The 14,576-nt window shown below is 36.3% G+C and overlaps 1 protein-coding gene across 1 annotated transcript; it reads left to right on the top strand.

The window, feature by feature from the left end:
- Positions 1–2,006: 2,006 nt before the first annotated feature.
- LOC140141619 (uncharacterized) lies at positions 2,007–13,417 on the top strand. Its single transcript, XM_072163531.1, has 6 exons — positions 2,007–2,220; positions 6,652–6,810; positions 7,697–8,071; positions 8,326–8,433; positions 10,770–11,018; positions 13,293–13,417. Exons 1-6 carry the CDS (start codon positions 2,142–2,144, stop codon positions 13,415–13,417), a joined length of 1,095 nt encoding a protein of 364 aa, XP_072019632.1. The 5' UTR covers positions 2,007–2,141.
- Positions 13,418–14,576: the final 1,159 nt, after the last annotated feature.

Below are 14,576 nucleotides of genomic sequence, written 5' to 3'. Positions count from 1 at the left end.
TTTTGCCATGTTGGCAAATTGGTAATTAGCTTTGCTCCAAAGCCAACATATTTTCTATCCAATTGAAAGAAAGAATGAAAAAACCATGCCATATGCCCTCTGACACTATAGTAAAGACCAGGCGCATCGGTGAGTGGACTTGAGCGGTTGGTGGGTGGGTTAGACCAATATCTGTGGGTAGACAGTAATACTGCATAGTGGTCCTACTTATTGTTGGTGACACAGGGAAGTGCAGGTTGGTGACTTATGTAGCTTGCCAAGTGATAGTGTAGCTTGCCTAATGCAAGCTCTGTACTGTATAATTTTTTTGTAAACAGAATGGTATACTAATAACCAGGCATGGATTAGCCTTACATTTTCTTTACTAGTCACTTGCTTGGGTTTATTTTACTCAGGGTTCACTGGATCACACCGCTTGAAAGAGTGCCAAGCACTAAGTTTCTAGGTCTTCAAATTGACCAGAATATCACTTGGAGAGAACATATTGATAATATTGTTAAAACATGTCCAAGAAATGTCGGTATCATTAATAAATTAAAAAAACTTCCTCCCACATGAGGCGTTATATACATTGTATTGTTCGTTGATATTACCGTATATCAACTATGGCTTCAGGACATCACTTAGGTTTGCATTCTCCATCGAGTTGTACGTAAGTCATTATACATGCGAAATCAGAACTATGGAGAATGCAAACCTAAGTGATGTGCAGAAGCCATCGAGTCCCAAAGCCAATATCTCTCAGAAATGTTCTCCAAGGACATATCTTCAACATACCTGAAGTTGATGGTGGATCAAAATGTCTGACATTGGTTTTCAGGGGGGTCAAAATGTACAAAAAATGTACAATTGGGGTTTTGCATAGGTAATATCTCAGCTAAATGTATTCTAATAGGCTCAATATTGGATAAGAGTAATGTCCTACCAAAGGGCTCTGACTGGCAAAAAAATGGACAAGAAAATTATTTTTACTTTTGGAGTTCTGACCCCCAAAGTTTGTCCTGGATGGACGAAGTTGCATTTTGAGGGCCTTATATCTTTTAAAGTAAAGGAGTTACAAGTTTTTTGATGCCAGATTTGAATTCTACACAAATAAGTACCCCAGGATACATACTTTTCAAAGTTGTAAAGGGTTCCCTTTATACATTTATGGACCTCCAAACGTTGTCTTTCGCATTGCGACACATTTTTTTACGCTGACCCCCCTAAATTTCAAATTGATGCCACGGGAAAACGAAATAGAGTATGAAGCTCAAATTTTCGGGATTTTACTTTCTCATCAATATCTACCACCACACAGAAAAAAGAAAAAAAAAATGAAGAGGTGCTGCGGTGCACATCCCTGGAGTTGACATGGAATGGGTCAGCTATTATTATTTAACACTTTATTTAACATATTTATTAAAAGAAGAGTTTGTTTTTTTTTTTAAATAAAGAAAAGTCTCAGGTCATCATTGACATTTTGGTCATTTGGGTATTCATGTTTCATTTCTTCCTTCACTGTAAGAGGTCTGAATATTAGAAAATTATTTGAAATAACAATGTTTTTCAAATGGAAATTGTGTAATATTATAAAGGATTTAGTAGTATATTTAACCGCACAATGCATTATCATGTACAGGGTGTATCAAAATGATTGGTACCCATCGATTTTGATGTTTATTGAAAGGCCTGACTCTTCCAAATACAACACTGGATGCCCTTGAAATGTCCAGAATGTATAATTTATGACTTGTTTTAAAATTAATCTGCAAATTATATGGATCTTATGTTGAATTTTAATGTGTCAGGCTCATCCATTATCAATGAAAACTGATGGGTACCAATCATTTTGATACAGCTTGTACAGCTTCAAGAAGCGTACGTTTACAGAAGAAGAGATACGGTTGAGAAACTTTTGAATGACCTTACATGTCATATTCGTCGGTGACATACTAGTATATGAATTTAGGTGTTTTTTATTATGCGTGAGGTATAATGATTCCATAAACCTGTTGCATGTCTAGTAGAGTAAACGTCACAAGAAAAGCAGCGACCTCCTTACAGCGGCATTATTTGAATGTTTCTCTCAACGTTATGCACCATTCCATTTGACTCTGCTTTTCCAACAAATCTGGAAATTTATGTAACGTGAAACGAAAATGGGATATAAATTTCAGTTGCTTGCTTTCTTCATTTTCTTGAAGTACGTGGAGGCCTCACACGATAATAGTTTGCAAAGTAAGTATAGTTTTTATTTAAATTACGAAAACCGTTTTCCGCTGTTGGGTATATCTAGTCAATACCACTGCCGGCTAATTATGTTATTTGCAATCATACGGGTCAACACTGAGGGGGTGTCTGAGGAAGTTTTTGCAAAATAAAGGTCCAATTAAAGCCATTTGGTGCATTTTTAACTACTTAGGCCTATATTAATTATTATTACTTTAAACAAAAAAAGGGCCCGAACTCAATTTGTAAAATGTTAAATGTTACACTGCTCTACTTTATCTGAGATTGAGACTCGGAATTACTAAAGTATGCATGGATTGTTAAAGTCAGCATTGAGTCCGTCTTAATACTGATTTTGGTGATAAAATGTGACGGGCCCGCAGTAATTTTCACATGTTTTTGGCCGAGGACTCGCCTCCAAGCAATAGCTAAAATAATCCCAAGCCTATTATTATGATCAACCCGACCGTGCGCTTTTTAGGCATATGGGACTACTCAATTACGTGCAATTTAACTTTTTCCCTCTCTTTTTCTCCCTTTTCTGTTCTCTTTTTTTTGGGGGGGGGGCTTAACCGCGATTGGCGACATCGTCTTCGGACCAGCGTCCTGTTGTTATTTAAGAATTTTTATTAACATGATATCAACATGCATGACATGACATGATTTGATTTTGTAATGGGGCTTATCGATCTTCAAGCAACATATCTGCAAACTCATGCAATTTCGCTACCAAGCAAAATGCATAGTGTTTCATTTCTACCACAATTTCACGTTCGGACCAAAAATATGTCATATACACATATCATCCAACTTTCGACCATATTTATAATCATAACAACAAAACTTGTAAAGCACCACTAATTGAAATTAATTTTGGATTTGTAAAGCGCCTCTCTCCAGATCTTAGAGGAATCAAAGCGCTGATACGTAAGCATCAAATTCATTCTCTAAATATAACTTTGACAAGAGCTAATGTTTTCGTATTCCTGCCACTGACAATACACAGAGGTAAGTTTACCATGGGGTCACACTACGATAAACATATAATTTACAGTCCGGGCCCGTCACGGGTCTGACAGGGACATACCCAGGCGTATATTTATATTATTTATCGTATCATAATATGCCGGAAATTACAGGCCAGTGAGTATTCTTTCTGTTGTTTCAAAGATTTTAGAGAAAGCTGTTTTTACTCAATTGAACAATTCCTTGGTTGAAACCAAGCTTCTTTATCAATTTCAGTCTGGTTTTAGGGGATCATACTCAACGGACACCTGCCTCATTCATTTGCAAGATCACATTAGGAAGCAGACAGCCTCCGGTTACTACACTGCGATGATCTTACTGGACATCCAGAAGGCGTTCGACAGTGTAGACCACCAAATTCTGTGCAATAAGTTGTCGGCTATGGGTGTGAAATCAACACCTTTGGTTTCATTCTTATCTTTCTGATAGAAAGCAGATTGTTAACATCAATAGGGTTGAGTCTGATCCCCTTACCATAACACGCGGGGTACCTCAGGGCAGTATCTTAGGGCCTCTTTTATTTCTTTGTTATGTGAATGATATGCCAAACTCTGCTGATTGTTTACTATTACAATATGCTGATGATAGTGCCCTGATGTACTCTGATAAAGACCCAGAAACTTAGCACTACTCTGCAAAGTTGTAATAAATGGTTAATTGAAAACAAATTGTCGCTTCATATGGGCAAAAATGAACTAATTCTCTTTGGATCTAAGCGTAAAGTTAACAAATATCCTGATTTTTCCATCACATGTGACGGTCAAATTATCAACGCAAAACAGTCTCTAGTTTATCTTGGGCTCGAACTAAATCAATATCTTGAAGGTGAACAAATTGTTTTTAATATATTTAAGAAAGTAAACTCTCGCCTAGAATTCCTTTAGAGGCAAGCAAATTTTTTTTAATCATAGCATAAAAAACCCGATCTGCTCAGCTCTTGTTCTTTGCCTTTTTGACTATTCAATCTCTTCATGTTATGCAGGCATGAGGCATCTCCAAATATCACGCGCAAAGACTTCAATGTACTCAAAACAAAATCATTCGTTTCCTCCTGAATAAGGATTTTTGGTATCACATCAGTCACTCTGACCAGGGAAGTGCTCTGATTTTCAAAATATTGGCATTTTAAATATAAATAACAGAGCTGAGCAGCCCCGTTAAATCATGTTTTTAATATTTTTTACAATACTTGTCCTGATTACATGAATGAGAATTTTACTAGCCTATCAAGTGTGCATCATTACAGCACAAGGACTTTAATTTTCAAGTTCCACGGATCAGGTCTTTGTTCAAATCTAGTTCTGGTTCTTTTCATTTTAATGCTATCAAAAACTGGAATAGCTTGCCGGAAGATATTAAATCTGCTTCACTGAAATACCAGTTTAAAAAAGACGTCAAAGCTCACCTTTTAAATCAAATGAATGTCTAGTTTGTTGTGTTTTGCTCCAATGCTTTGTTTTTGGTTTTTGGTGTTTTTTTACCAGTCTTAACTTTTATTATCTTTTTTCTGTAATATAAGGACCCCTTTGGAAATAAGTTTTTGCGGTATATTCAGAATATAGGTATATACCTATAATCTGAATTATTCCACCAAGAACCTCTTCGGCTGTTGTCAATGTTAATGTTTGTTCTGTGGATTTTATGTGTGTGTCCTAGCTGGATGCACAGACATACAAACACCACACCTACATCCCTGCATACACACACCATATATTAAATCAAGGACCTCTTGGTGTCAGCAAGACTTCCTACACCACGTGTTTTGGAAGATCCTGGATTCTTTAAATGTCCTTCTAAAAAGTGTGCTGACCCTTTATTAACACTGGCACTAAATTAGTAGTGTTACTCATCAAAGCATGCCGCAAACTTGAGGGCGATCGCCAGTTTTTTAACAACAACGGTGATTCAGTTACCCGCAAGCCTTCAAGTTTGTGACATGTCACAGACGAACGCTGCATAGGTCTAAAACTCGATCCTCGCCACTAGATGCTGTCATAGCTCAGTGGTAGAGCGCGGCGACTAGTAATGCCGAGGTCGTTATTTCGAGTCCTCCTCTCAGCAAAGTTCATTTTTTGTGATTTTCATGCTAATATAACAAGTATTATTTTTCAGGTGACCAACTTTGGAATTAAAAGTGCTCAAACCCATTACAGATGAGCGTAGAAACAAATTCAAAGTATAGACCTCTGGAAAAGGCAACCGTTACTACTAGTTTCACAACATACCCTCACTTACGATCATTGGGTATACCGATCATCAGACGGATAATTTGTCTTTTTTTTTTTTTGGTTGATTTGTATGGCGCTTTCAACTACTGAGGTTATTTGCGCCAGTACTCACTCCTTTGTCAAGTTGCACCTATATATTTCCATTCAGTCACAATACGTAATTATCTGCTTCACTGCATCTTAGTTATTTCTATCTTCTTCATGCCTAGCTCGTTGTATATCTCTTGCTGTATATGCTCGTACGATGAATCCAAATTTGTTTCTTTGTCTACGTGGTAAAAAACCAAACGGTGTCTCTTCAGAGCCACACCAGGCTGAGTCAGCCGAGGAAGGACTGAAACGTGGTCAAAATACTTTGCATGATCCTCCGCTAGCTTGACTTCCTCGCATCCAAGCCTGTTCCCCAGAGCCCAAGTTCGCGTTATCCATCCGACACCACGTGGAGGTTTGGGTTGAGTTGCCCGCGAGCAAATACTTTGCCAGCTCTTTTTTCAGGTGACTATAAACTTTAGAATTAAAAGTGCTCAGACCCATTACAGGTGAGCGTAGAAACAAATTCACTATAAATAGTGGGGGCGTAATATAACAAGTATTATTTTTCAGGTGATTAACTTTGGAATTAAAAGTGGTCAAACCCATTACAGGTGAGCGTAGAAACAAATTCAATGTATAGATCTCTGGAAAGGGCAACAGTTACTACTAGTTTCACAGCATACCCTCACTTACGATCATTGTGTATACTAAGCATCAGACGTATAATTTGTCATGGTTTTAACTTAACAGTAATGCATATACATGAATATACATTCTGTGGTGTCAGAAGCATGACAAAAGCCACCTCCAGCAGTCTCTACTCCAAATGTAGTCGAAAGTGCTCAACCACTATAAATAGTGGGGGCGTATATATATATGCTGTGAAACTAGTAGTAACGGTTGCCTTTTACAGAGGTCTATACTTTGAATTTGTATATATACCGTATATATATAAAGTTCCAAATGATGACAAAGTAAAAACGTCTGAACATTGAAAATCATTTGATTAATACTTTTAACCCAACATTAAATATAAGTACCGCTTTACTCATAATAACCAAACAGCATGCTGATGGTCTTTTTCCCTCCTTTCTGTTCATTTTACATTCCCAATGACATACCGTACACTTTTACCAATTTCTCACCTCTATAGCTCAGTTGACCTGTGATGCGGCAGCCCCATTTGATGTTGTCAATGATTTCCAACCAGCGTGTTCTTATGAGGAAGGGGAGACGGTATGGATTCATGCGACAACTGATATATTGGATTACATTGGTGGTTCCAGTATCTATCTTGATGCGTCCACTGGATGTAAGAATTTAACAAATGCGTGACCTACACATAGTTTGAGGGGCGTGTTGTGTGTAGAGTGGCAGTGGCGTAGCCAGGGAAAGTGGGGAAGCTGCCTCCCTGTGAGAAGTCTTGTCCCCATTCTTACCTCCCAGTTAGATGCTTTTATTGTATTTTGTAGCTCATTTCTGATCATTTTCGTTTGTTTGCCCCCCCCCCCCCGCCATCCTCACTCTGAAAATGTGCTGGCTACGCCACTATAGAGTGGATAGGTTTATGCTGTTTGTTTCCTGTAGCAGATCCAAAAAGTCAAATGCGAAATATTTAGTTCAATGATGGCCCATTAGACTTTTTGGACCTGCTACAGGAAACAAACATGTTTTTTGGCTTTATCCCTAGATATTTTTTTATGGTAGCCTCTACCCCAGGAGTTAAAGATCAAGGACTACAAGGGTCAATATGTGCAGAATTTGGTACTTGGTACAATGATGGCCCATGACCCCAAAATATTTGCTGTTGTAGCCTTTACCCCTTTATTATTAGCATTATCATCTTCTTCTTCTTCTTCTTCTTCTTTTTTTCTTTTCTTTTCTTTTTCTTTTCTTTTCTTTTCTTTTCTTTTCTTTTCTTTTCTTTTCTTTTTTTTCTTTTCTTTTCTTTTCTTCTTCTTCTTCTTCTTCTTCTTCTTCTTCTTCTTCTTCTTCTTCTTCTTCTTCTTCTTCTTCTTCTTCTTCTTCTTCTTCTTCTTCTTCTTCTTCTTCTTCTTCTTCTTCTTCTTCTTCTTCTTCTTCTTCTTCTTCTTCTTCTTCTTCTTCTTCTTCTTCTTCTTCTTCTTATTATTATTATTATTATTATTATTATTATTATTATTATTATTATTATTATTATTATTATTATTATAATACAGTGTTCTACACCAGGGATGGTTGTCTGGCAGATGAAGGACTAAATTTTGGAGACCCAGGTCTTAACTGCGACAAGAAAGCAACCTCTAGTAAAGACTACGGACAATTTGTGATAGAACACGATGGTCAAAGGCTGCCTTCGATTGTGGAGGATGCCCGGGGCACAGGCTGGTTTACTTACATTAATTATAGACTAGATGTTGGGGACTACGACCGTCAAGGCGATTTAGATTACATCCCGATTGATACCGTTGATGACTGTGACGTGGAAGGTGACGAGGTCTTTTCAGTCTTATCAAGACCTCAAAATAACCTGGATTTCTTGGATACTCCCGACCCGCAAGACGGGTTTGAAGTTCTTATCGTGGATAACGATGGTAAGTTAATTAACATAATATTAGTGTGTTTAAAGACATAAGAGTAAAACCACTAAAATACTGAGTTTTGTTTTCATAGTATATTATGCAAGTTGTATGGACTACGTAACCACTTGGATGAATTTATCATTTCAGTGTGAATCCTATTTAATCTAGTGCCAAATTATATACGGTACTGCATGTATGTAAATAAAATTCGTACAGTACGTGTACGGGTAAAAATGTTAAGCTTATTATGTTCAATTACCTTTCAGATGAATTTTGCTTTGAATCTGAAGTTTATGAAGTCGTAGAGGGCGCTGACGACATAGAGCTGTCATTGACTGTTAAACGAACCGGTATTCTTGCCGCTAAAACCATACGTAAGACCACTGACAAATTAAATAAGTATATCAAGGTTTTTTGTATTGGATTACAGTACTATCTATTTATCTGTTTTTCTATTATAACATGCATTTTGGTGGCTACTTCAGTTGACTAACCCGAGAATGTGTGTGGGCAACTGGCTAGTTAAAAGATGGCGAGTTAGGCCAAAACTAGTTAAAGATTCGAGTTACTCACCACGAAGAACTTTTTTAACTCGTCTCTGGTAGAACCAATGTTATTGGGGGAGGTTTCTTAACTCGTCCTTTTTAAGCGCAGATTACACTCCCCCTCGAGAATGTGTGATCACGGCATTTTATTAGTGGTTTAAGCGTGTACTGGGTTTGGTCACAATGTTTAAATAACATTCAATGCGGGATATGTATATAACATGAAAACGTTTTTTAAATGTATTTGTATATACAGGGGTGTCCAAATAAAAACAGAACCCTCACTGCGCCTTCTTTTTCTTAAAAGTTTATCAAATATATTTTGGTATATAAAGAAACCTTTATTCGTTAGCTTTAATAAACCGAAAGAAACCCTAATCGGCTCAGAACTTTTGAAGATATGCTTTTTAAAGAAATGTACCCGTTTCTCACTTTGTCCACGGAGGAAGTTTGGCTACTTCAAAGATTGAAAAAAAGTACACGTACCATACATGAATATCAAGCGTTCCTCAATGATATTGATATTTATAAAATAACAAACATTATTTAGGGAATGGGCTTTACCGGTGGGCATATGGGCTATGGATTGTGTTAAGGGATCCAAAATGAGCGTTTATTGCGTTTCGACAGTATTTTTTGTGGGACATGAGAGCACCTCAGACCTATCAAATTGCATTCTGAATACGAAGCATGTCTTTCTGATATCAAATAATTTTCCTTTTTTAAAAATCACAATATAATACAAATTTTATGACAAATTATAAAAATTTGATATTTTTCAAATTTTGATATATAACAGTCCTCGAAGTAAATTATATAAATCTAATGATATATTCTTAAAGTGTATGTAGCAGGGAGAAAAAGCCGACGGTCAATTGAAAATGTTGACCTTTCATATTGAAGATATGGATTTTTTCCCCAAAAGACCTAATTTTTTTTGGTGTTTTGGGAAAAAAATCCATATCTTCAATACGAAAGGTCAAAATTTTCAATTGATCGTTGGCTTTTCATCCCACCTACATACACTTTAAGTATAAATCATCAGATTTATAAAGTTTACTTCAAGTACTGTTAAATATCAAAAATATCAATTTTAATGATTTGCCATAAAATGTGTATTAAATTGCGAATTTCAAAAATCAAAATTATTTGATATCAGAATGACATTCTTCGTATTCAGAATGCAATTCGATATGTCTGATGTGCTCTAATGTCCCAAAATAAATACTGTCCAAACGTTCATACCCCATCCCTTAAGAGTCATTAACTTGTCGGCAAAATGGATGTGGGATGAGACGTCTCTTGTGGTACTTGCAATTAAACTTATTTTTCTTGGTTATTTATGCCTTTTTGTTTTATTATGTTTCTTACTTCTTACTTCGGGTACATTTCTTAAAGAGGGCATATCTTCAAATATTGTGAGCTGATTGAAATAATTGTTTTGGTTTATTAAAACTAACGATTTAAGGTTTTTTTACATACCAAAATACAATTTGATCAACTTTGCAGAAACAAGAAAAAAGAGGGCCCAATGAGGGTTCTGTTTTTATTTTGATACCCTGTATAACAGTTACGGTAAAATTGAAGGTGATTTTTCCAAATGAATCATCCAAATCACTTCAGATTTGGTCAGATCGTGTCCCTGATAACGAAAAAAGACTGTTAAATGCACGGTTGTCATGGCAACGGATATTTTGGATAATTGGATATTTTGGTTAAAATTGCGCGCAATTTTTTGTCCGTAACTTTTTGTTGAATTCTGTTCAGATTTTTTTTTATAAAACATTTAGCGGTAGACTCGTTTAATTCTGCACTTTTTTAAAACATTGTTCTATGCCTGTATAATATATATAGGTCTACATATCAATGAAGTATGTGTCAGATTTCAAAGCAATTGGACATTGCGTTAATGAAAATTGACGTTTGAACTTTAGAAACACTGAATATGTAAATTAAATAATAGAAATTCAAATTGAATCGCAAATAATGACTTGGCTATTTGCGTTAATAAAAAAGATAAATAAAAAAACAAACAGTTTTCTTTAGCAAAATAGGTTTAATAACCCATCTTTTAATTTTGTCGTCTCTGTCACATTAATTTACCCTGCCACACTATTATGATGAATTTGATTTATGTATTTTCACAACATCATGTTACTTTTCAGAATATTCAACAATCCCGTTAACCGCGAATTCGGATGATTTCGTTCCCGTATCTCTCAGTAACATCGTCTTCGGTCTAGGGTCCCTACAGGAAACTGTGAAAATTACCATTAAGTGTGACGGTGAAGTAGAAGGACCGGAGATGTTTGCTGTTGATCTCTACCATCCTACTGATCCCGATCCATCTGTATGTACTGGAAAAATCGGTCGTCCTGGAAGAGCCTTTGTAACTATATACGATCATCAAAAGTGTGAGTTGAGTATTTGCTATGACGATAATTATGTTTTAATTAACAATGGCGTAATAGGATGGCCTGCATCCTCTGTCAACTACTAATTCGACTCATCAATTCAATGCAAAACTAATGCCAGTACAGTAAAAGATACTCCTCTTTTCGCGAAACGCCAAGTGTTTCTGGAATGCTGCTAAAGTAAGACAATTTTTAATGCTAATTTATTGCACATTCTAGGGAAGCGTGGTTATCTTTTTTAAATAGCCGAGTAAGAGGGTTTTCAATGAAATATTTTTGTCTCAAAATTGAAGCATCCTATGTATAAAAGAATATATGAATATTTATTGCACATCATATATAAGCAAATAAAATTCCAAAATATGGTACGTTTTCTGTCTTTGCTTGTTACGTGGTATGTTGAAGTTGTGATTATATGTTCAAATTTTCAAGATGGCACCAACAAGTCAGGTGGCCGAGCGGCAAGGCGCTGGTAATATGTCAATACTGTATACACGATAGCAGCGCGAGCCTCACCTCTGCCGAACTAAATTTCCTTTTTTTAAATTTCCTATTATGTTAGGGAAATGTGGCTGGGACAATTTATGTATGAAGAAGAGTGGTGTGAGTAAAAGAGTACAATGATGGCAAAATGCTTTTATAAAATGACGCTTTGCATACAGGTGATATTAAATAAACGAATGGATGAACACAAACCTATTGTGCTGCTAAAGCAGTATGCAGACTTTTTATTATACGTAAAATATTGTATGTAACATTATCTACGTTATTTAATCTATTAATGTTTAAGTTCTAACGAATGTTTGATAACGTAAAATCGATAAAATATTTCTGCTAGATATTATATGTAACATATTATCGTTTTTTCGTCATCAAACGTTCGTTAGAACTTAAACATTAATAGAATGGCAATAGATTAAATAACGTAGATATGTTACATACAATATTATACGTCTAATACTCGGAGTCTGCATACGACTTAAGGCTACATGCTCTTTTTGGTTGAAATTTTTGGCGGGAAATAATCCCGCCAAAACATTAAAGTAATCTTTTCCCACAACTAAATATCATAGTCAGGAAATTAATGATGCATCTGGTAGCTTAGATCATAACTTTCATTATACTTAGTTGCAATTATCCCAGAAAATTCTTGATTTGTTTTTACAGTGTCTTGAATTGTCGATGTTTTTGATCAAAAACATCACTCGGTGTATTTTGAAACTCGAGGCATTAACTCTTCTCAAATTAGCCCCAAATCATAATTTATTATATGCACGTGTAGCAAACACCAATGGGAATAATTGGACGTTGTTTGCGGAGCCCAAATTTGGTTTGATTTTATTTCACAATAATTCTAAGGTGAAAATTTTGACCTGACATTTCCGTTTTGGATTTCCAATTTAAATTCATTGATATGTGATATTTTGAATAAATAAAGAGTACGCTTACCTTTCTGCAACACTTCCCGGTATCATCAAGCATCTGCTGATAACCAACATTTTAGCTGAAAACAGTCCCTTCCTATCATTTTTGAACAAAATATGGTTCAAAAGTGCGTACGCTAGGCGTATATACTGGGACAGCGAGGTAATGAACAGAGTTATTTACGGTGGGGTATCTATTGTAAGCTATTAGGGTAGGCCTATAGTATATCTTCCCGCAAGTGACATAAGGGCGGTATATTCAAACGCTATTGTCTGGATCATTGAGTATCGATTGCGCACGTATACATTCAACACGGATGTGTGTGGTCCTCCCCAGGTTTTGACATGAATTACAAATCACGTCGTGAATGACCCAGCGTTTTCATTTTATTATTACTAAATTAATCGTCGTTTATCACGAGTCCTAAGAGTCGTACCAGTTCAATTCATCAAAATTAATTTGTATTAAATGAAAAACAAACAGACAAGTAGAGTCATTATGTCTTTCTATGACCGTATTCCTACCAAAATCTGATTTTCAATAGGCCTACACTAGAAACGTGTTGATATGTAGGCTATATCTTTTAAAATCGCCGAATGTTAACCACAGTCACCATGGCACAGCACTGTGGTGGCACAGTAGGCATAGTGGAGTTGGCAGTGGTTCGAACCCCGGTGAAAATTTTAGTATTTTTTATTCTTTTTACTAATGCGCTGTGCCGTTTTTCAAACACGCCCCTGAATGAAATTGATGGGCAAGTACCCTTAACATGGCCATGGCACTATTGGTGCTTCAGTTACATAACTTACCTTCTAACCGTCGATGGCCAACGGTTTTGGTTTTTTACAGCTCTGTTCTCTTTCAAATATCACGATTATGCTGTAACTGAGCCGCTACAAGGGGATACGGAAACGGTAACTCTAACTGTAGTAAGACGTGGAAACATTGATAGAGAATCAACAATCGGTAACTAATTTATAACACTTTTTTACCTTTAATGAGCTTTTAAAGACATTAAAGCTACTTTCAAATTTGCCACAATGGGGGTACCATGATGCATGATAGTACCCTGAGTTTTGATTTACACTATGCCATTGTTTTTCTAAAGATATGTGACGTCATGTCAAAAGGAGACACTTTTGGGCAGGATCGTAAATGGAGAAATAGCCAAAAATCTGCCCGGGGGTGATTTTTTCACAATTTGGGTTTGTTGCGAATTTGTTATGTTATCAATGTTTAAAATATTGTCTGATAGTTTCAGCCCGGAACATAACTGGCATCCCATATTTTTGGAGACATTTTTCATTGTAATTCGTACTCTCACCATTGTCAATATTATTTTTAAATAATTTCAAATTTTTTGATACCATAACTTACGAACTCAATATCTTCGCTTACGAATGTGCGATTTCATTGGAGAAAACGGCGTTGTAGAGCAACATATCTCTATATTTAAGATATGTAAAAACCTCAATATTGATAACCTGCCCAAACGTGTCTCCTTTTGACATGACACGTCACATATATTCTTTAATTGCGTGATGGAAGGGGGTCATGAGTATGTCGGTGTCCGGAGTCAAATTTTATTATGATGACCCCCTTATCACGGATTGAAATCTTTGATGACCCCCCTCCTTACATATGATTGAAAACTGTTATGACCAACCACCCCTTTCGCATACACATACCAAAACCAAATTATTCAAAAAAGGTCACAGAAATGCGCGCGTATAGGCGTACCACGTGAACATTTTCATTGTAAGTACAAAGGATGTGCAAAAATTTTGATAGTCACAAGCCCTTGATAATTTTATTACCCCCTCTATTTTTGGTGTAAAAAATATGACTCCTCCATTTTTGGTTGGTATGACCCTCGCCCTGCCGTGGAAAATGATAGCCCCCGAATACGCTTGGTTTGACGGAAAATGAATCCCTCAATGCGTTATTAGATGATTCATAGGAATACCCTGGACGAATACCCATAGGTTCATCCAGCGCTAGATATAAGGCGGGCCTTCGGACCAAATGCCAGCGAAAAGCTGCACGGGGCCCCTCTGAAACATTACCGTAAGTCAGCAAAACGTATTAAATGATATAATTATATAATATTGTGCCGGTCGCCAATATTGTAAT

The sequence above is a fragment of the Amphiura filiformis genome, chromosome 19 (genome assembly GCF_039555335.1).
Source record: "Amphiura filiformis chromosome 19, Afil_fr2py, whole genome shotgun sequence".
NCBI lineage: Eukaryota > Metazoa > Echinodermata > Ophiuroidea > Amphilepidida > Amphiuridae > Amphiura > Amphiura filiformis.
This window is presented reverse-complemented; position numbering and strand designations above follow the sequence as displayed.

Excerpts from the sequence above, each read along its gene's own strand:
- LOC140141619 (XM_072163531.1), top strand. The coding sequence starts at position 2,142 with ATGGGATATAAATTTCAGTTGCTTGCTTTCTTCATTTTCTTGAAGTAC. Across the intron at positions 2,221-6,651 it reads ACACGATAATAGTTTGCAAA|CTCAGTTGACCTGTGATGCG; the intron begins GTAAGTATAGTT and ends TCACCTCTATAG. Across the intron at positions 8,072-8,325 it reads TCTTATCGTGGATAACGATG|ATGAATTTTGCTTTGAATCT; the intron begins GTAAGTTAATTA and ends ATTACCTTTCAG.